The following is a 24,164-nucleotide window of genomic DNA, read 5'->3' on the forward strand; positions in this document are numbered from 1 at the left end:
AAAGTGTATAACAGTGCTGGTTATGCAAAACTGGGGTATGGTAAATAAAAGGATTATCTATCTTTTTAAACAATAAAAAAAAAAAAAAAGGCAGAAGAAGAATTTATTAACTTTAGGGTCCAACAATGAAAAAGAGATTGGAAAAGTTATATTGTAGGAAATGTAGTTTTTCCAGGTCCATCGTAAAGATTTAAGGATGAACATATTACCATTGAAGTGAAGAAAATTGAATGTTTAAGCCTATTCCTGAATATGTATTTCTTTGACTAAATGTATATTATAGAATTGTATTTTTCTTATTGCGTGTTAAATGGGTCTGTTTTTTATGCACTGATAAATGGAATTTTTTTTTTCTTTTTTTGTCAGTAAAACAACAGTTGTAAACTTTATAGAACAATAAAACTGTGATTCGTTCACATTTTAAAAACATTAGGTACTATATATACTACAACCATTAAAAAAAAAAAAAGTCTATAATTTCACAATTAAAACTATTTTTATTGAAATAATCATATTTTATAAAAAGTCAATCAAGTTTAATTAAGATATGGTTTATAACATTAACACATTTTGCATTATAATTTACTTTGTTTTGCTACAGTTTTCGTATGATTGATTTATTTATGTTTATATTGATAAACATGTTACTTGGATCATCCTACAACTTATAATAGTCTGTTTAAATACTTGATTGGCTGATTTTAATATAAATGTAATGGATGTTCTTAACTGGCTTGAATTTGTGGCAATGCTGCATAAATGATACCGGTGAAAAACAAAGTATTGTCTGCCATATAAATTACATAGTTGTTATTGTCAATAAATACACGGTGGATTTTTAAGAGCTAGCCTAGAGTTCAGTTCCTGAGTAATAAACAGCAGCAACTGTAGCTGTATGCAGGGATATTTTTTTTCATTAAACAATATAGGTTACTCAGGGGTCAAGTCCAGTGGGAACGCATGGGAACGGAGTTCCTGCACGGTTACTGAATACGGGCTACTGCATTTGGAAGGGGGCAACTTCTTGTCTGATTAACATAAAACATTTGCAAACCATGTTCTATAATTATACACATATTTTGCTGACCAGTGCAGTGGATCAGACGATTTATGTTTCTTTTTTTAATTAGATGTGTTTTATGGTTAGCAATAAGGAGCCCATGAGCTAGTAGCTACCTCACTAGGTACAAATGGGGATATGTATACTGTGTGGTGACCCCTATTTAATTAGGCAGTGCCTAAATATATGACTGTGGCATAAATCTAATACTTGTTGTACCTGCCTAAGCTTAGATTTCTGAACACAGAAACACTTGTGTTAAAAAGATGCAGTGACAATTATTTGAATTGTGGATACTTTATAAATAATATACTGTTTTTTAAGTTTCCTTTTTTGTTACCAAAAACAGCAACAAATTCTAAAATATAATAATGAGGGTTATTTTATTAAGGTCCTTTGCAAAACTGTATATTGTATGGCTTTAGCCAAAAATAGGTTATGTTTATGAAGACTGTAGGAGCAGGAGGATGATGGGGATATTACTGAAAGTCACAGAGTCCACAAGATTCAGCTGGGCATTAAACATTATTTCATTTTGGATCTGGAAAAGAAAATTTTGATCCATGGAATCCTTCACGTGCATTTCCAAAACAGGATAAAACCATGTTAAGAGCAGTGTTAACTGTTTGCTGAACATCTTTCTCTGATGCTCCACGAGATGGGTTGACTTCCATCATATCCACAGCTGAAAGTAGGCCTAAAATATATAAATATTTTAATAAGTGAAAAATATATACAGCCAATTCTTGGATTTATTTCAGAGTAAGTCATCATTTTTGTGCCAAGTTCTGGGCAGGCTCTAACATGGGACCAAGTAGGTCCAACTAACCCAGGCCGCACTTGACAAGGGGCAACACTTCAGTGACTTAATCAGTCAATGTCAAACCCAGACCACTCTTGTCCTCTGTCTCTGTGGGGAAGTCACAGACTCCCAGCAGTATAACCTCATCAGTCACAAAGGCACAGAACTGGTCAGGGGCAACATTCTAGGTGGTACAAGGGCATTGCTTCCCTAACTTCCTTCCCATTTACTGTGCAATTGGGCAAAAACATTGGTTGTATTCATGTAGGCAGGCTTAGTAAGGCCATTGGCCAGGCTAGTAGTTTGATATGCTAATTAGTAATGTTACTACTGGCAGAGGCATCATTGCATTCTCGGACCCAGGCAGCACAATATCTTGAACCGGCTCTGGACAAGTTCAATGAAAAGACATTTTGATATGTAGTAAGAAACAAAAAACTTTGAAATATATTTTATTAATTTTGTCCCCTTTTCCTGTTATTTATTTCTGAAAATTGGTGGCTTTCCAGTACCTCTTAGAAATGTAAGTGCAGACAACAGTTTTAACACTGCTATACCCCATGCAGCCATAGTTTGCACACTTGAGTAACTCCTTTATAATGGTCCCTAATTGGCCTCAACAGAGGAGATTACATAAATGAAAACGAGGTTACATCATGGTGGTGTTGATTACTTTATGGGTACTAAAACTTCATAGTTATTTCTTTAAAAATAATATATATATATCCAACCCCCATTGCAAATCAGGTTTATTGTCAAAATTTACAGACTTTCAGCTGTTTGCAATGAACAAATCAAGCAAAACCAATTAAAACATAAATTATGCTTACCTGATAATTACCTTTTCTTCTGATGGAAAGAACCCACAGCTGCATTCATTACTTTTGGGAAATAAGAACCTGGCCACCAGGAGGAGGCAAAGACAACCCAGCCAAAGGCTTAAATACCCCTCCCACTCCCCTCATTCCCCAGTCATTCTGCTGAGAAACAAGGAACAGTAGAAGAAATATCAGGGTGAAAGCTGCCAGAAGAATATAAGGATGCCCCACATAAAATTACGGGTGGGGAGCTGTGGACTCTTTCCATCAGAAAAAAAGGAAATTATCAGGTAAGCATAATTTATGTTTTTCTTCTTCAATGGAAAGAGTTCAAAGCTGCATTTATTACTTTTGGGAAAACAATACCCAAGCTATACAGGACACTGATTGCCAAGATGGGAGGGTACAATAGGTGGCCCATACTGAGGGCACCAGGCCTGAACCTCTACCCAATAAAAAAAACCCTGCTTCATCCGAAGCCGAGAACATTTTAAGAGGAAAAGCCCCAATGACACTGACTCGCAGTTAGTCCAGAACCCAAACTAGAGACCGTAAACGGACTCGACTGAGCAGTCCTCCAGGAGACACCGTTGCCCAACAGACTGTCCCCCACCACTCACCCCCTACAAATGAAGAGGACACCAGCCAAAACCCCCAAGGGGACAAGGCAAAGGAGAACCAAGGAAACCGAAAGGTCCCCTAATACAAAAAAGAACACCTCCAAAAGTAAGCCCAGCTCACAGGGACCCAAAGAGGGAAAGGAGGCCATGCCTATACCAAGCGAAACCCGGAATAAGACCGGACACAGAGACAGAACAGACGTCTCTCCAACATCCTGTAAGCATGGAATGAAACTGAAGAGGCAAAGTCCTCCCAGTGTCTGACCATAGAATACCAAGGCATTTGACCATGAAAAAGTATGTAATACACCAAGGGGAAAAACCCCAAGTTTAAGAACACAGAGTCCATAACAGGAAGACACAGAGGGTACTTGCAAGGAAGAAAAAGCAGTCAAGCAAGAAACAGACTGCAAAAGCAACCCTCCGGACAGAGGGCATGCTCCAGGCAACCTAAGCCGCCGGACCTACACACAGGATCCTAAAAAGGGGAACACCAAACCTCAATTGAGGCCCCCCGAGAAGGAGAGTATACCCTCAGAACCCGAAGGAAGAGTAAACCCTCTCCTGAAATCAATGGAGCAAGTGGAAAGGAAAATCTATACCTTAGCAGACTGAGCTAACAGGATAGACTCAACAAGCTCACACATCCTGAGAAGACTGCGACCCGAACGCAGTGCTTTAGACCTCTTGGCCATCCTAACTTGCAGACCCACACCAAGCTGGACCAACCCAGCCTCAGGGATCCAAGACAGGGGAACAAGATAATCATGAAACAGGTACAGGAACGAGCGAAAGGATAGCACAGCCATCCCCACAGAGTGCAAGTACAACCCGACTCTGAAAACAGATAACAAGTTCATAGACCTAAAGATCTATCAAAATAAAGACCCAACAAGTCTGACTTGGAGCCAGCAAGACCCCAGGGGAAACCAATCCCACCTTTCCGCCTCCCATTCAGGAGAAGCCCTAAGCAAGGACTCCATCTCCATAGGGAGGAGAATATCCCTTAAAGAAAAGGGATGATGCCAGAAGGGCAACAACTCCTCAAGGCCTGAAGCCACCGGCTAATGAGAAGATAAATTCCCAACACAAATGTCCTAGAAAAGGACCCACCTACAAGTAGCTTGCCAAGCAGAGGCACAGCCAACCCATTCACCTACAGAGCAGGGAATCCACGGGAACACTGGCAAGCTGACCAGGGGAATGCAACCCTAAGGCACACTAGAAATTGGACATCCAGCACCAGCAGCTAGGTATGAACCAACAACCCTTGAGGCACAAGCCACATAGCTAACCACTAGATGACATGGGCTACTCTTGTGGCAAAGAGTAAAAAAAATACTCAGAAAACCTGTCCAACCATGACCAGGTCAAGTAGATGGAGCAAGGACATAGCCCAAGTTCCCACAACCGTGGAACACCCCGTAAAGCCCTGAGATCCAAGATTCCAAAACCACCCAAAACTGGGTCAGGAAAAAGGTCAAGCGAAGCTTCAGCAACCGGAAGTCTCAGGGAGAAAAACAGGTCCGGGAATCTAATAGTTCAGGCATATCCTAGAACTAAACACCCCAACTGGCCAAAATGCCAGGTACAAGGGATATGGGTGCATATCCAGAGAAGAGCTCAAAAGTCCCGACCAAAGGAAGGAACCACCCCTAACTAAAGTCCAACGCTCCAAGGAGCAAGGCAAGAAGTCATATAAAGATACTTCTCAAAGCTTCAGGACAACCAAGGGATACCTCGAGGTCAAAAAGTCTCCCTATCACCTCCACACAAACAGAGGCCACAAGGAAGAGAAAGGCACTAAGACTACCCAGCTCTGGAAAACCCTAAGCTAAACAAAGTCCCCACAGGGAACAACCATCACCCAGAAACACAGATCCCTAAAAGGAGATCCAACTTACCCGGAGACAATGGAAGAAGACCCAAACGTCACTTATAACTCAAACAGACAGTACACATCAAAGAGTAAGAGCTGCATCTAGATACACTATAAACAGCTTACGCGTACATCTGCAAGGTGGGAAGAGCTGCAACTGGTTTCAAACTGCAAATCTTCCGCATGCTAGATAGCTATCCTGTACAAGCTGTTGGATCAAGCCCAAAAGGACAAATCCAGAGGCCTAAAAATAAAGGCCAAACTGCTCAACTGCGGTATGGGGCGTTAAGCCCTCCAACCCTCCACCACATGGGGGAGGCTCTAGGTTCTGATGAAATCAGATGTCAGATAGAGTGCCGCAGTGGGAAACTCCCCTGCCCGGCCATCTATGACTGAAGGCTATGAGGACTGAAACAATCCTTCCCACCTCACGGACCCAAAGGTCCTCTGGAATGCTTAGTTGAACATGAAAAACAATGATAACCTGAGCACTTGGCACTTCTACCGAACCAGCCGAGCAGAACAGTGCCACATGTCTGAACAGCCGCAAGACCGAACAAACCCGACAGGACCAGCCTGCATCTAGGGTTCCAACCGGCAAGCTGCATAAATTCTCCCTCATAGGGGAAAAAACAGAAAACAGACATTTTTAACATAGGACTAACAAATCCAAAACAACTTCCGGAGAAGTAATAAAGAGTATCAATCCCAGAAGGTTCCCGAAGGAAACAAAAACAAATAAAAGACATCCCATCGGATATAAATAAAATATAAGGCAACCCGGATGTTAACGCCCAAAAAGAAACAGGCCTACCCACAGGACTAGCCAAACGGAGTCCTATCTTTCAAAAACTGGGAAACATCTCAAACAAATGACAATCAGGAGATTACCTCATCCCCACATGTTTAATGAGGTGCACCATTCGAATTAGCAGACTGAAAATCCCCGTATCTGGTAATGATAGGGTCATTCAATAACTGAAAAACATGTCTGAGCAACACGCGAAGGCGCGCAATCCTGTAACGAAAGGTACAACACTCAGGGACAGTTACACTCGAACCGAACAGTCCAAAAAAGCGCTCCCAACCAAAAGGCCGTGTCACTTCCAAAGGCCTCAAAGTTCCAACCATGAGCCCATAAACATCACACATAAGCAGGTTGATTCACATAACAAACATGATTATAAACCCCACTGTTCAATAACCCCCCTCAGGAGATATTAACCCTCGATTCCAAGATACTAACAGAGACTCACTGAGACCCTTATGTCATATAGTTAGACCCGCAAAGGTGTGGTAAACTCTTGGGAAAACATTCACATTACAGTACATTGACGATAAAGTAAAAATAAACCATATTACCGGAATCTACACCATGGAACAGGAACATGGCCTTTCAAGTGTGTTGAATAGTGGCATCGTCTCCGCCATGGACTTGAGAGAAGAAAGCAGGTAGCGGAGCGAAGTTCAACAACGCCGATTGCTTGAGGAGCTGTTAATATGAGTCGGGATGGTTTCACAGAAAGACTCTCCCTGCATCTCCAGACTCTAACTTTCTTCCAAGCCCTCACTGAGAGACTGACAGGACTACTTAAAACTCCTGTCCCATGCCGAAGATTACTACCCTCCATAAGAGATAAAAACAAAAACTAAAAAATTCTGACATGTCTCTGCCAACCTCCTTGGACGAAAGGCAAAGAATGACTGGGGGATGAGGGGAGTGGGAGGAGTATTTAAGCCCTTGGCTGGTTTGTCTTTGACTCCTCCTGGTAGCCAGGTTCTTATTTCCCAAAAGTAATGAATGCAGCTGTCGTCTCTTTCCATTTAAGAAGAAAATAGCTCAACACAACGAATGCTTCAAGTAGTTTCCACAAATTCAACTGAAAATGCAACTTTTAATGAATTCTGCAGTCTCAAAATTATTCAACCACTTCATGGCAAGCATCTTTAGTACTTAGTAGAGCACCCTTTGCTTTTATGACCTACTGCAAATGAGATGCATAGCCAGACACCAGCTTCTGGCAGCGTTCCTGAGGAATGGCCTCCAGTTCCATAATATTCTTTGGTTTGCGTGCTGCAACCGCCTTCTTCAAATCCCACCAGAGATTTTCTATGGGGTTCAAGTCAGGTGACTGATGGCCACTGTAGAATCTTCCAGGTATTCTTCTGCAACCAAGCCTTAGTGGAATTTGAGGTATGTTTGGGATCATTTTCCTGATGGAAGGTCCAATGACGCCCAAGCTTCAGCTACCTCACAGACGGCATACTGTTTTATCCTAGGATTTTCCTGATACTTAAATTAATCCATCTTGCCTTCCACACAATTCAGGATTCCAGTGTCAGAGGATGCAAAGCAGTCCCAGAGCATCACCAAGCCACCACCATGTTTAACTGTAGGCAGAGTGTTCGTTTCAGGATATGCTTCATTCTTCTTCCTCCAGACATATTACTGATCCATCTGGCCAAAAAGTTCCAGTTTTGTTACATCGCACCACAGAACAGAATCCCAAAAGCTTATTTAAATGATTTTGAGCATTTTGGAGCCAAATTGTCTTGTGCTTTTGGGTCAGTAGTGGTGTATGTTTTGGAGTTCTGCGTTTAGTATACGCCTTGGTGTGCAAACTGAAATCTCAGTGCCTGTTGCCACCAAGTCTTGCTGCAGGTCTTTTGCAGTCACTCAAGGGGTTTTCTCAGCCTGCCTTCTCAGAATTCTGGTAGCAGCCATTGATAGCTTCCTTTTTCTGCCCCGCCCAGGTAGTGTAACCACTGTTCCTTTAATTTTGAACTTGTGCACTATGCGAGCGATGTCTCGAAGAACAATCAGTGCCTTTACTATCTTTTTGTATCCTGTTACATGTTTGTGAAGGGCAATGATCTTTTCTCTTAACTTTTTGGACCATTCTTTTGACTTAGCCATATTTCTAACATGCAGTCAAATGTGACACTCAACAAACCCCTATCCAGTTCAGGTATTTTATATGTTTTAGCTCAAGCACACCTGGTGCAACTAATGAAGCCCTTCATTAGTTGCATCAGGTGTGCTTGGGACAACACCTGTTTTGCATATTCATGCTGTTGTGAGGGATTCTATTCAGGGGGTTGAATAATTTTGAGACTGCAGAATTCATTAAAAGTTGCTTTTTCAGTTGAATTTGGGGCAACCACTTAAAGCATTAGTTATGTTGAGCTATTTCAATTGCTTTTGTTTGGTTTGTTCATTGCAAACAGTTGAAATCTGTACATTTTTACAATAAACCTGATTTGCAATAGGTGTTGAATAATTTTGATTACAACTGTAGATAAAAATAAGCAGGAAATTAAACGATGCATTTATTTGGTGTTCAAGTGGATTCCACTGTCAGTTACCTGTTTTGTAAAGCTGTTCTGTGATGTACATCCCTTCTCTGTAAGTCAGCCCTCCAGGGACAGGTGTGCCTGTAGCCGGTGCAATGCTAGGGTCTAAACCGTCTATGTCAAAGCTTAAGTGGATTGGCCTCTTCTTTCTATAATCAAAACATAAATAATGTAAAGGTCAGACAAATTTAGATACCTTCTATCAAGATCACAATTAGTTTTAATCACATTTGCGGGTTTAAATTATATTATTTCTGTTGATACAGTAGATACAAATTATGTATTTGAATGACTGTGCTCTTTGTGTTTTTACACAGTTTTTCTCACACAATAATATAATTCACAATGTGACATTGCAGATCTTTGACATTCTAGTTGTCAATTTGTGGTAATCTGAAGAGATTTCACCCCATGCTTCCTGAAGCACCTCCCACAAGTTGGATTGGCTTTATAGAAACTACTTACGTACCATACGGTCAAGCTGAACCCACAACTGCCCGAGTTGAGATTTGGTTACTGTGCTGGCCACTCCATTAAACACAGAATACCAACTGACTGATTCTTTCATAAATAGTTCTTGCATAGTTTAGAGCTGTACTTTGGGTCCTTGTTGTCACTGTTGTAGGAGGAAATTGGCTCCATTCAAGTGCCGTCCACAGAGTATGGCATGCCGTTGCAAAATGGAGAGATAGCCTTCCTTCTTCAAGGTTCCTTTTACCTTGTATAAATCTCCCACTTTACCACCACCAAAGCACCTCAGACCATTACATTGCCTCCACCATGCTTGACATGCTCCTCTAGCATCTTTTAATTTTGTCTGGGTCTCAGAAATGTTCTTCTTTGGGATCCGAACACCTCAAACTAAATTGTCTATCCATAACACTTTTTCCAATCTTCCTCTGTCCAGTGTCTGTGTTTATTTGCCCATTTTAATCTTCTCTTTTTATTGGCCAGTCTTTTTCTTTGCAACTCTGCCTAGAAAGCAAGCATCCCGGAGTTGCCTCTTCACTGTTGATGTTGAGACTGGTGTTTTGCTGGTACTATTTAATGAAGCTGCCAGTTGAGTACTTGTGAAACTTAATGTTCTCAAACTAGAAACTCTAATGTATTTGTTGTCTTGCTAAGTTGTGCATCGTGGCTTCCCACTCCTCTTTCTATTCTGGTTAGAGCCAGTTCATGCTATTCTGTGAAGGGAGTAATGCACATCTCTGTACGAGACCTTTAGTTTCTTGGCAACTTCTAGCATGGAATAGCCTTCATTTCTCAGAACAAGAATAGACTGACAAGTTTCAGAAGAAAGTCTATTGTTTATGATCATTTTGAAAAACCCCCAACAATGCTCCAGATATTCAACTAGTCTAATGAAGGCTAGTTGTATTGCTTCTTTAATCAGCACAGCAGTTTCCAGCTGTGCTGACATAATTGCAAACGGGTTTTCTAATGATCAATTAGTCATTTTAAATGATAAACTTGGATTAGCAAGCACAACATGCCATTGGAACAATAGTCATTTACAACATTAACAATGTCTATACTGTATTTCTGATCAGTTTGCCAGTAAAGGCTTTCCATCAGTGTATTTTTTTTAGCCTGTTTATACACCTCTATCTGGATATGCAGATATCAGAGGCCTCAGGAAAAGGGGTTTTATGTGTGTTCTTTAATAGAGTCCTTCATCCTACAGTCTTAAAATAATCAAGTCTAATCTGACCTGTGTACCTGTGTATCGCTTATATTTTTCCCCTCACATGTGCTTGTTTTATTTTATTATACTCTGTGTACCTCCATCAATATAACCATAAATTAAAACCATAAAATCAAATTAACTGTCTTCTTACTTACTGATGTGACAAGTACTAAGTGTATATTTATTATACCCCTCTACTCCATGTTACGTGAATATGCTGGGAAACAGTGCTTAAAGGGCTACGATAGTTGAAATATTTGTTAGAGCATGTGATTTTAAGGCAATGGACCCTGCATTACTGTGCGTTTAAACCCCTCAAAGGGGTTAAACACACATTAGAAGTACAGTTCTGGACTTGCAGACCATTGCTGGTTCTGAGTTGAAACTGCCATGGATCCAATCAGCAGCATAAGTTACACAGAGTTGCGCAACTAGCACTGCTGATTTGATCAGCGGCAATGGTTTCCGCGGGAGACCAGCAGTTCTCTGTGGTTTCTGAGCGGTATTTCTACTTTGCGAGGGTAAAACACACAGTAGTGCAGGCTCCATAGTCATAGAATTACATACTCTAACATATTAGAGCATGTAAAAAAAAAATTAATATAATGTTATAAACACCATCACTCTCTTCGCCATAATTCCCCCATTATCTTAGGTGAAAGAAACACAAAGAATATCGGAAAAAGATATCACAAAGGATTTCATCTAACCATGGATCCAAAGAGGACTAATACAGTTTCAGCTTAGGAATTTTGCAACTCTGTACTGAAGCCCTTTTTCTTATTTTTTTTTAAAAAAAATATATCTTTATTTAATCAGAAGCATAATGACAAAGAATAATATAAACAACATTCTAATGTAATATTAAATACCCTACAGATAAGCTGTATATATCAACTGAATGTACAAAATCCAACTTCTTTTTTAATATTTTATTTCTTATATTCAACAATAACAATTTTAATAACCCAATAGGAGATTCAAACTAAATTATCAGAGTCCAGTCCTCTACAACGTTATATACCGGTATATGTTGCTTATATACCATATATTTGTCAAATACCTTTTTTTTCTTCTAAATTTACATCAAATGTCACTGCTTTTTCTGTGAGATATACACACACAGCATATGTTGTTTCATAGCAAATCATGTATCTTAAAAAAAAATAAAAAAATCTTAAATTGTAAACCTTTGTCTATTTTGTATAATATTCAGTTGGACCTTAATTATGAATCTCAAGAGGGAAAACAACATGCAAAAATACCCTCACATTTCAGGGCTTTCCACTTATTTTGCATGTGGTCAGACAGGTGTGTGAGGAAATGGGAATTTGCCTTGAGGTTACTGTCAGTAAATACTGTATGTCTCTGACAATATATATACAGTATATAATTATACCACTGTTGTAATCTCATTATAATTGCTTTGCTTTTACATGAATACTGTATATACCAATCTGACAAAACTTGTGTGTCAAATGCAAACAGATATAGTTCAAAATCACTGCAAATGGACCTTTTCTTTTGTTAGAGAACTCTGCATGCCTTAAAAATTCTAGGAGTAAATTCACTAAATCAACAAATCTTCAGCTCGGACTATATGCTCTATAGTGATAGGTATATACCACAATGTTAGTGAGTCTATTTTTTTTATTTATTTTTTTAGTTTCCTAGACTTCATTGTAATATTGTAAAAATAGCCTGGAAAATACATATTTGTGTGTGTGTGTATATATATATATATATATATATATATGTGTGTGTGTGATTGTGTGTGTGTGAATTTATATATACTGTATGTATATATATATATATATATATATATATATATATATACTGTATATATATATATAGGAGCAAACAAACAATCAATCCAGCAGTGCGCTCTTTCCTCCCTCACCGCATAAGGCAGTACTTCCGGGTTACGGCACACAGGAGAGTGGGGATGACGTCAAGCCACAGAAGCCGGCAAAGGGACCACAGCGCATCCGTCCCATACGCCAAGAAATAGGTAATCCAAATAGCAAAATAATGTCCCAGGAGCCGGCAAACGTAAAATATATCCAATCTTTATTGAAGTTATATAAAAACAGCAAACGGTTCAGTCCGTCAATCCAACAGCACAAACTGACCAGATTAAAATACACAACAAAAGGGAGAGAAGCTGCGCTCCTCATGCAGCAGACATGTTTCGTGCTTGCCAAGCACTTGTTCACTGCTTAAAGGAGCAGCAGCTGCCTTCCACTTAAATAGGCTACAGCTGTGAATATATTTAAAGATACATCTCATATATTAATATTTAAATATTTAGAAATAGTTATCTCCCTCATGCAGTGTATATAACTTATTTAAATGTAAAAGCACTCATTCCTACATAGTACAGGAAAACATACAAATTGATAAACATTTCATAGTAGTTAGAATTGCAGTTATATAATAATTTATAGAATGCTATAATGTTAAAAAGATTTGATTCATGAAATAGCAAAATTCATAGATTATAACTAGTATTCTAATTCAATTCAAACAAATAACACTATAGAAAGTTTATCAGGTCAATAGAGAAAGAAAGAAATTTTCATATATGTACAATTCCCTAGACACATAAATCTATATCCCTCCTTAGGTTTAGACCATGGGGCATAGACGTATTTAGAGTAAATATCCAATATACCTCTCTTAAATTAAGTTTATTTTGTCTATTGCCACCTCTTCTCCACCATGGAACATGGTCTATACCCTGCAAGGATAAAAGAGAAGCATCAGAGTTGTGGAATGTTTTAAAATGTCTTGCAATGGGGGTGTCAGAATCCGGATCCTCTATAGAACGCACATGTTCAAGGAATCGTTCTTTCAGGGGTCTTTTAGACCTCCCCACGTACTGTTTTGAACAGCCTCTGCATGTCAAAAGGTAAATGACATGTGTAGTAACACATGTTATGTAAAACTTGATTTGATGCACTTTACCAGTACTGGAAGAGGTGAAAAATTCACCTTTATTTACAGATTCACATGTTTTACATATCCTGTGTCTACATTTAGAGAAACCCTTTTTTTGTTTAAGCCAGCAATTCTGTGTTAATCTCGGTAGATCAGATGGTGAAACATAGTTACCCAGTGTTTTTCCTCTCTTGGAGATAAACTGGCAGCCTTCACTGACAATCCCTTTAAGGATTGGGTCAGTATGTAAAATTGGTAGGGATTCCCTTATTATTTCACAGATTTTATTATATTCAAGGCTGTAAGTAGTAATAAACTTAGGTTTACCTATCTCCATATGTCTTTTATTTTTATTTTTGTATTGCAAGAGTGTGGTCCTCGGTATAATATCTACCTCTTTGTGGGCTTTGTCTAAAATAGTTTCATTGTAACCTCTTTCTCTCAATCTCTGTGTGATAATGTCAGCTTGTTTTTGGTAATTACTTTCATTTGTACAGTTCCTTTTGGCCCTAATATATTGACCTTTGGGAATCCCTTGTAGCGTATGTCTAGGGTGACATGACTTAAACTCAAGGATAGTATTTCCTGCTGTGGCCTTTCTATATAGATCAGTCTCTATTACTCCCGTGTCAATATTACCAATGATTGTAATATCCAAAAAGTTAATTCTGTCATGACTATGTTCACCCACCAATTTAATATTATGGTCATTGTTATTCAGGTAGGTACAAAAATCATCTACTGTGCTGTCCGCACAGTCCAAAATCAGTATCAGATCATCAATATATCTGGCAAAAAACACAATATTATGTCGATAGGGGTTCCTATCCCCAAACACGTGGAAAAGCTCCCACCATCCCATGAAGAGATTGGCATAGCAGGGGGCAAATTTCGCCCCCATAGCTGTTCCACGTCCCTGGAGATAGAAACCCCCATCGAACATAAAGAAATTGTGAGTCAGAAGGTATTCAATGGAGTTTAACAGAAACTGTTTAGTGGCAGGGTTGAAGTTACTTTTGTTGTTTAAGAAGTAATCTATCGCATGTAAGCCTTTGACATGTGTAATAGAGGTGTATAAGGATGTCACATCCAGCACCAAGAATCTGTAATTAGATTTCCATTCCACATTTTCAAGTTTTAAAATTAGAGAGGTGGTATCCTGTATGAAACTAGGTAATTCCTTAACAATTGGTTGAAGAAAACTGTCGATCAAATCTGAGAGGGGTTCGTTTAAAGAATTAATGCCGGCTATTATAGGACGCCCAGGAGGGTTGGTAATGTCCTTATGGATTTTGGGCAAATAGTGGTAGATTGGGATAACTGGATGTTCAGGGACTAAGCTTTCTTTAATGGTCTCATTGATGATATTGTTACATCTAGCATATGAAATTAATTCAACCAATTCTTTTTTGAATTTAATAGTGGGGTTGTCTTTCAATTTTATATATACTTCCCTGTCCTGTAGCTGTCTGTTGGCTTCTTTTAAATAGTTAACCCTGTCTAAAACCACTACATTTCCTCCCTTATCGGATGGCCTTATGATAATAGACTCATTCTGATTTAGTTTGTCTAGCGCTGCTCTTTCCTTAAAGGACAAGTTCTTTTTACTCTGTTTGGGTATACTGTTTAATGCCCTAAGTTTGTCTTCAACTACTTTCTGAAAGATCTCTACAGCATTAGATCTGGAATGAACAGGATAAAATTCACTTTTTTTCTTGAATTTACTTAAGTTAACATTTTTTTCAGTAATCAAACCTTCAGTGTCAATTGTGTCTTCATCTAAAAGTTCCTGTAAATCAGTGACACAACAAATATCAGTGAATGTCAGATTATCATGATTGACAAGTCCCTCTGATGTATTACTTATCACATTATTGGTTTCATCCTGTGGCCCCTCAGCATTACCAAAATGTTTGCGCAACATTAATTTGCGCACAAATTTGTTAATATCCACAATGGTGTTAAACAGGTTGAAATGCTGAGAGGGCACAAAATTCAAACCTTTGGACAATACTTTTTGATCTAATGTAGTTAGTTGCATACTAGACAAATTCAGAACATTATTTTCTCCTAAGCATATTTCTTCTTCCGATTCCCTGCTCTCGTTTGATAGGGAGTCTGTTGTTTCTTTGGGGTCTCTTCTGTTCTCCCTTCCCCCATCTTGTTTACAGTTTGTTTTTTTGCCTTTCCCCCTTTTGCCTCTATGTATGTTTTCTTTTTTACTGCTGGCACAGTCTCTCGCTGTTCGTTTTTTGAGACACTGGTGGATGGCATTTCTTGTGGAATCTGCAAAACTGTGGGGATAGTTTCCTCAATATAATTCTCCCCATCAGAGGACTCTATTTCATATTCAGTGTCATTATCAGAAAAACTGACTTGTTTTTTAGATTTGTTCTTCTTGTTTCTGTACCACCTCCTTCTCTTTTTAGGGTCACCCCCCTCATTTGAGTCCCATCTATACACAGAATGGTGATCATAGTCATGTTTATCCCTTAGAATTTTCCTGGACTTATACTCCCAGAGTTCCTGACGAAATGTTTGCATATTTTTTTCAAACTGTTTATCATACATTTTGAAGTCAGGGTCTTTTAATGCTGTCAGTTTGTGCTGTTGGATTGACGGACTGAACCGTTTGCTGTTTTTATATAACTTCAATAAAGATTGGATATATTTTACGTTTGCCGGCTCCTGGGACATTATTTTGCTATTTATATATGTATATATATATATATATACTGTATATATATATATATATATATATATATATATATATATATATATATATATATATATATATATATATATTACTTTTGTTAGAAATACAATTTAGAAAACATCTTTTTTCTTTAGTTCCATCTAGAAGAGTTTTTTTTTTATTATTTTTTATTTTATAAATAAATGCATACTGCAACACTGATTTCCTGCTAGGTGCAATTTAAATTTCAACAGTATTACTTAATGGGACATAAAACCCCAATTTTTTCTTTCATGATTCAGATAGAGCATACAATTTTACAACTTTCCAATCTACTTATATTATCAAATGTTCTTATTTTTCTCGTTAGGAAGGTAAGATCAGGAGTGTGCACGTGTCTGCAGCACTATATTGCAGCAGTTTTGCAACAATGTAATACATTAGCAAGGGCACTAGATGGCAGCATTATTTCCTGTCATGTAGTGCTGCAGACATGTGCTCACTACCTATCTAGATATCTCTTCAACAAAGAATAACAAGAAACAAAACAAACTTGATAATATAAGTAAATTGGAAACTTTTTAAAATTGTATTCTCTATCTTGTGTATTATATATTTTGTGTTTCATGTCCCTTAAACGTTGTTCCAAGCAACAATTCATGAAATTGTCTGAAATTTGAGCAAGGTAAAACTTGGCTGAAGTTATATTTAAGAAACATTTTTTTTTTACGCAAAATATTACCTTAAAAGCTGTAGGTTTGTTTATGCTTTTCTTTGCAAGCACATTTTTCCTACAAGGGGGTACAATTTACAAAATTGCTGGAAATCAATGCAAGCTATAGATGCCTGAAGGCAGGTTTAATAAAAAATTATTTTCACTTAACTGAAAAGGTAAAAGCGATAGGTCACCTTACTTGCACAAATAGAAACCAGATTATGCAATGTTTGGGAGCTGGTCAATATTTTAGTTATTGGGAGACATTAGGGGCCAGAAGTGCAGTGTTATTTAACACTCCCGCTCAAGCGTTAACTGCGCTAGAAGTAATTTTTTTGCCGTCAGGTTGCGCTAGTATTACAAATTGAAAGTAAACTGTTTTGGCTCGAGAGCTAACCTGACTGCGTAAAAAGCCAAAGTCAGAATATTGCACACGCAATAAAGTATTCCCCTTTAGAAGTCAATAGAGCAAAAAAACTTACTTACACCCTACATGTGCACAAACCAATTGCATATTCTCAAGAGTGCTAACCCGACATGAAACTATAAATATTTCACATTCCAATGTTCTTCACATAGGAGACTTTGTTATATTTATTCACAAATACATATTTATACATATATCAGATGGTATTTTGGTACAATAATGCTTTTACATATGTTTTTATCTACTTAACTGCAAAGGGTTTGACTCAGATCTTTCTTTCACTCCTCACATGCAGCCAATTCCTGCTGCTTCCACCTTAAAAACATCTCTAAAATTCGACATTTTCTTACACAAGACACAACCAAGATTTTAATCCACTCTCTCATCCTTTCCCGCCTTGACTACTGCAACTCTATCCTCTCTAGTTTCCCTAGCTGCCATCTAGCTCCTTTACAATCCATAATGAATGCATCTGCCAGGCTGATTTTCCTTACACGTTGCTCTTCATCTGCTGCACCTCTCTGCCAATCCCTTCACTGGCTTCTTTTTGCCTCCATAATTAAACACAAAATTGTGACTCTGACATACAAGGCCTTTAACTGCACTGCTGCCCCCTATATTTCAGACCTTGTCTCCAGATACTCTCCCTCCCATCCCCTTCTTTCATATATGTGTATATATGTCTGTAAATACACATATACACATATATATACATAAATACATATGCATACACATATAAACACACACACACATATATATATATATACAGGGAGTGCAGAATTATTAGGCAAGTTGTATTTTTGAGGATTAATTTTATTATTGAACAACAACCATTTTCTCAATGAACCCAAAAAACTCATTAATATCAAAGCTGAATAGTTTTGGAAGTAGTTTTTAGTTTGTTTTTAGTTATAGCTATTTTAGGGGGATATCTGTGTGTGCAGGTGACTATTACTGTGCATAATTATTAGGCAACTTAACAAAAAACAAATATATACCCATTTCAATTATTTATTTTTACCAGTGAAACCAATATAACATCTCAACATTCACAAATATACATTTCTGACATTCAAAAACAAAACAAAAACAAATCAGTGACCAATATAGCCACCTTTCTTTGCAAGGACACTCAAAAGCCTGCCATCCATGGATTCTGTCAGTGTTTTGATCTGTTCACCATCAACATTGCGTGCAGCAGCAACCACAGCCTCCCAGACACTGTTCAGAGAGGTGTACTGTTTTCCCTCCTTGTAAATCTCACATTTGATGATGGACCACAGGTTCTCAATGGGGTTCAGATCAGGTGAACAAGGAGGCCATGTCATTAGATTTTCTTCTTTTATACCCTTTCTTGCCAGCCACGCTGTGGAGTACTTGGACGCGTGTGATGGAGCATTGTCCTGCATGAAAATCATGTTTTTCTTGAAGGATGCAGACTTCTTCCTGTACCACTGCTTGAAGAAGGTGTCTTCCAGAAACTGGCAGTAGGACTGGGAGTTGAGCTTGACTCCATCCTCAACCCGAAAAGGCCCCACAAGCTCATCTTTGATGATACCAGCCCAAACCAGTACTCCACCTCCACCTCGCTGGCGTCTGAGTCGGACTGGAGCTCTCTGCCCTTTACCAATCCAGCCACGGGCCCATCCATCTGGCCCATCAAGACTCACTCTCATTTCATCAGTCCATAAAACCTTAGAAAAATCAGTCTTGAGATATTTCTTGGCCCAGTCTTGACGTTTCAGCTTGTGTGTCTTGTTCAGTGGTGGTCGTCTTTCAGCCTTTCTTACCTTGGCCATGTCTCTGAGTATTGCACACCTTGTGCTTTTGGGCACTCCAGTGATGTTGCAGCTCTGAAATATGGCCAAACTGGTGGCAAGTGTCATCTTGGCAGCTGCACGCTTGACTTTTCTCAGTTCATGGGCAGTTATTTTGCGCCTTGGTTTTTCCACACGCTTCTTGCGACCCTGTTGACTATTTTGAATGAAACGCTTGATTGTTCGATGATAACGCTTCAGAAGCTTTGCAATTTTAAGAGTGCTGCATCCCTCTGCAAGATATCTCACTATTTTTGACTTTTCTGAGCCTGTCAAGTCCTTTTTTTGACCCATTTTGCCAAAGGAAAGGAAGTTGCCTAATAATTATGCACACCTGATATAGGGTGTTGATGTCATTAGACCACACCCCTTCTCATTACAGAGATGCACATCACCTAATAGGCTTAATTGGTAGTAGGCTTTCGAGCCTATACAGCTTGGAGTAAGACAACATGCATAAAGAGGATGATGTGGTCAAAATACTCATTTGCCTAATAATTCTGCACTCTCTGTATATATATATATATATATATATATATATATATATATATATATATATATATATACCTGTATATATATATATATATATATATATATATATATATATATATATATATATATATATATATATACAGTATATATATATATATATATACAGTATATATATATATATATATATATATATATATATATATATATATATATATATATATATATATATATATATATATATATATATATATATATATATATACATATATATATTTAAACATGTTAGACATGTGCATGGCGAAAAAATTCGGTTCGGTTCGGATCGATTCAGAATTTTTCGAAGTTCGGATCGATTCGAATTCAGAAAATTTTGAATCGATTCGTTTCGGATTAATTTCGGATTCATTCGGATTCGAAGAAATTCAGCTGGATTCGGTTCGATTCGGTTCGGAAATTCGGAATTTCGGTAAGTGTTAGGTGGGATTAGACTAGTATTATGTAGTGTATATTAGGTGTAACCCATAGCAGAGTGATATAACCTAATATACTGTACAATACTAGTGTAATCCATGGCCATCCGAATTTACAGAATAAATCTGAAGTAATTCGGATTTATTCGCAAAATTCGGCAGTATTTTAATTCGGAAATTCGGTTCGATCCGAGTCGCCGAATTTTCCGAATTTCCGAATCGATCCGAACCGAATTGCACATATCTAAAACATGTATCTGTATGTATCTCTATGTTAAAGCCCTTTGCAACTTTTTTTTTCTCTAACACCTGAGATCTCATATCTTTAGACCCATATAATTTTTTTAAAATAATTTTTATTAGATATGTTATTATGAGTGTACCTGTACATTCTAATGCATTTTTTATGTGTTTTGTGAGACTTTTTTTCCACAAAACAGTGTAAACGCGACACACGTTAACTTCAATTGCCCTCAATCGATCGTGTTTACTTTGAACTTGTAATACAAGTGAAAAACCTGATGCGCACAAACACCTGCAATAAACCCCTTATTGCTCGCACATAACTGTTAACATGCCTCTCATAATCTGGCCATAGGTTGGTTAGTTAGTCCAGTGAGACATGCACTAATGTATAGTGGCTTTTCAGAGTTTCAGCTGTTCATTATGTAGTAAAAAGTTTTAATAACTAGATTTTCAACTCATGAGCCTTTCTACTTATAGGTCACTTTGTGTAACATGCATTTAGTTATTAATATCATCCAAGAGTAGGGTTTTCTTGTTGCTCAGGTTTATTGCAACATGTATTGTCACTGCCACATATTTTAAAATGTCCTTCAGATAGAGCAGACATTTTCAAACTTAGCCCTCCAGAGGTTTTGAAACTACATTTCCCATGATGCTCAGCCAGCATATCAGCTGACTGAGCATCATGGGAAATGTGGTTCCAAAACCAATGGAGGGCCAACTTTAAGGATGCCTGAGATAGAGCATACACTTTTAAACAACTTTCCAGTTTACTTCTATTATTGCATGGGTTTTATTCTCTTGATATCCTTTGTTGAAAGAGCAGCAATGCACTAATGGGAACTACTGTAGATGAAAACATTGAGTGAGCCAATGACATAAGGCATATATGTGCCGCCACTAGTTAGCAGCTATCTTCCAGTAGTGCATTGCTGCTCTTTCAACAAAGGATACCAAGATAATTATGCAAATGTGATAATATAAGTACGTTTGAAAGCTGTATTATTTTCACTTTTGGAATGATTAAAGTTTAATTATGGCTTTACTATTCCTTTATTTTTCAAAAATGATCACATTACATTTTTTACTTCCCTTTAAATTACAAATTCCTTTTATTTAAAAATAAGCATACCATTTCTATATACTTACTTGCCAACCAGGTAGTTAATTGTTTCCTCCATCACTTTGTTAATTTGAAGGTTATCTACTTCAGACATTGAATAGAATTTTATACCAAGTGTCTTCAGAATCCAGCTAAGAAAAGTATACATAAATACATTAAACAGATATTTAAAACCTTGAATCTGATATTTTGCTATTGGTACACATATACAATATATGCATATCTATCTATCTATCTATCTATCTATCTATCTATCTATCTATCTATCTATCTATCTATCTATCTATCTATCTACCAACATATTTAGCCAAATGAGCATGTTTATATATATATAAATTATATATACATATACATACATACTTCCATACACACTTATATTTAATAACAGACCTCATAATAATAATATACACAGAAATATTTAACTTAAAAGGCCATTAAACCCCAAAAAATTCCTTCATGATTTAGATAGAGAATACAATTTTAAGCAACATTCCAATTTACTGCTATTACCTAATTTGCTGCAATCTTTAGATATCCTTTGTTAGAGAAATATCAATGCACATTGGTGAGCCAATCACATGAGGCATCTATGTGCAGCCACCTATCAGAAGCTACTGAGCCTACCTAGATATGCTTTTCAGGAAAGAATATCAAGATAATGAAGCAAATTAGATAATAGAAGTAAATTAGAAAGTTGTTTAAAATGGTATTCTCTATCTGAATCATGAAAGAAAAAATGTGGGTTTAATGTCCCTTTAAGCAACCCTTCAATCCATATAAACATTTGTATATGGCAAATTAAATTGTAAGTATATTTGATATTTCAATTACCATAAAAAGTTAAAGGGACATGAAACCAACATGTTTTCTTTCATGATTCAGATTTATGCCTAGATTTAGAGTTTGGTGTTAGCTGTCTAAACCAGCGTTAGAGGCTGGGGGCTTTATCAAGATCTTGATAAAGCCCCCAGAGGGTGAAACGCGTGAATTTACTCCAGACTGCCTGTATTGCAACCTTTGAAGTACTCTCTAATAGCTGCAATCCAGCCCCTCAAGTGGTCTCTTTGATTCCCAGGATTTAGGAGAAAAAGCCAACAGGAGGACCAAGGATCTGATCAGCTGCATTAAAGAACGACACTTTGTTTCTACAACAATATATCTTCAATCCTGCGCTCATATGGGCAGAAGAAAAGTTGTAACAGTTTCAGTTTAAAACAATCTGTTACGGATCATCTACACCTCTATACGCTGTACATTCAGCGTACTGCTACAGCCTATCAAAAAAGAGGCGTTACCTCTAACCACCAAAAGGAAACGGAGGTTCGTCTGTTCACATGAAGCTGCGAAAGAGCAAAACATAGGAGGACGCTCATAGAAGCGCTACAGTGACTCAGAGACACTTCCGATTCTTAACGGACACAAGTAAGGTACCTTACGTTTTTCTAAACAACGTTTTGCCATAAAAACTTTTTAACCCAAAGGGTGGTTATTTTTATTAAGCTACTATCACTTTTAAAATATCACCATTATTGTTAGGACATTTGACCTTAGGACTAACACATAGGGAGACGTCCCTATATTTTATATTTTATATTTTATATGTTATTGTGTAATATTTTACTTAATGTATGTTATGCTATCTTATGATAATAGAGCTATTTAGTTTATTAAATGAGACTTTATCTATATTGAACGATCCCTTTTTTACTTACCCATTTATATCACTTACAAACACAGCCATTAATTTATTTACGTAATTTATATTTCTTTTTTTCACACAATCACAAAGACATCGTTTCACATCACCTATCTCTTAGAAAATAGAGACACGCTTCACAAATAGCTTTTAATCTGTCAACATTTGAATTGCCTATATTTACAGACAGATTATTGTCTTAAGGGAAACACTTTTTACAGTCCAATCACAAGGACCAAAATATTATATCGGATGTCATAGACTCACAGACATCTGCATCTTTAATATCGCTGTTTGATTTGAAACACATCAGAGTTACATAAGACAAAATAAGTTTCACATGAGATAAACTGAAGTCACTTACAATATCTCCTTTTTTTTCTTTTTCTTTTTTCTTTTTTCACTTAGAAAAGTCACAATTAGTTGGTAGGACAAATCCTAGCTTAATTTTTAAGCGCCAGTGGTAATTCTACACATATACACTCTAAAGTACACTAACACCCATAAACTACCTATGTATCCCTAAACCGAGGTCCCCCCACATCGCCGCCACTCTATTAAGTTTTTTTAACCCCTAATCTGCCGACCCAAACCCCCCTTAAATAAACCTAACACTAAGCCCCTAAAGATCTTCCTACCTTATCTTCACCACATCGGGTATCACCGATCGGTCCAGGCTCCGATGTCTTGATCTAAGCCATTACAACCCACCACCCACATACCCCTAATCTAACCCAAACCCCCCTTAAATAATCCTAACACTAAGCCCCTGAAGATCTTCCTACTTTATCTTCACCACACCGGGTATCACCGATCGGTCCAGGCTCCGATGTCTTGATCTAAGCCCAAGCGGGGGCTGAAGACGTCCATCCTCCGGCTGAAGTCTTGATCCAAGCGGCGGCTGAAGAAGTCCATCATCGGGCAGAAGTCTTCATCCTATCCGGGCAGAAGAGGACATCCGGACCGGCAAACATCTTCATCCAAGCGGCATCTTCTATCTTCTTCCATCCGACGACGAGCGGCTCCATCTTCAAGACCTCCGGCACGGATCCATCCTCTTCTTCTGATGACTAGACGACGAATGAAGGTTCCTTTAAGGGACGTCATCCAAGATGTCATCCCTCGAATTCCGATTGGCTGATAGGATTCTATCAGCCAATCGGAATTAAGGTAGGGAAATTCTGATTGGCTGATGGAATCAGCCAATCAGATTCAAGTTCAATCTGATTGGCTGATTGGATCAGCCAATCAGATTGACCTCACATTCTATTGGCTGATCGGAAAAGCCAATAGAATGTGAGCTCAATCTGATTGGCTGATTGG

At 37.8% G+C, this 24,164-nt stretch overlaps 1 protein-coding gene across 1 annotated transcript in view; it reads right to left on the reverse strand.

Annotated features, from left to right (window-relative positions):
• Window positions 1-477: 477 nt before the first annotated feature.
• The window catches only part of ARG1 (arginase 1), a 71,642-nt gene continuing 47,955 nt past the window's right edge, over window positions 478-24,164 (reverse strand). Inside the window, exons 6-8 of the mRNA XM_053710682.1 lie at window positions 21,172-21,276; window positions 8,546-8,682; window positions 478-1,757 (exon numbers count right to left, since the gene is read on the reverse strand). Of these exons, the coding sequence (XP_053566657.1) occupies window positions 1,591-1,757; window positions 8,546-8,682; window positions 21,172-21,276 (409 nt within the window). The 3' untranslated portion in view covers window positions 478-1,590. The remainder of the gene's footprint in view (window positions 1,758-8,545; window positions 8,683-21,171; window positions 21,277-24,164) is intronic.

Source organism: Bombina bombina, chromosome 4 (assembly GCF_027579735.1).
Source record: "Bombina bombina isolate aBomBom1 chromosome 4, aBomBom1.pri, whole genome shotgun sequence".
Classification (NCBI taxonomy): Eukaryota; Metazoa; Chordata; class Amphibia; order Anura; family Bombinatoridae; genus Bombina; species Bombina bombina.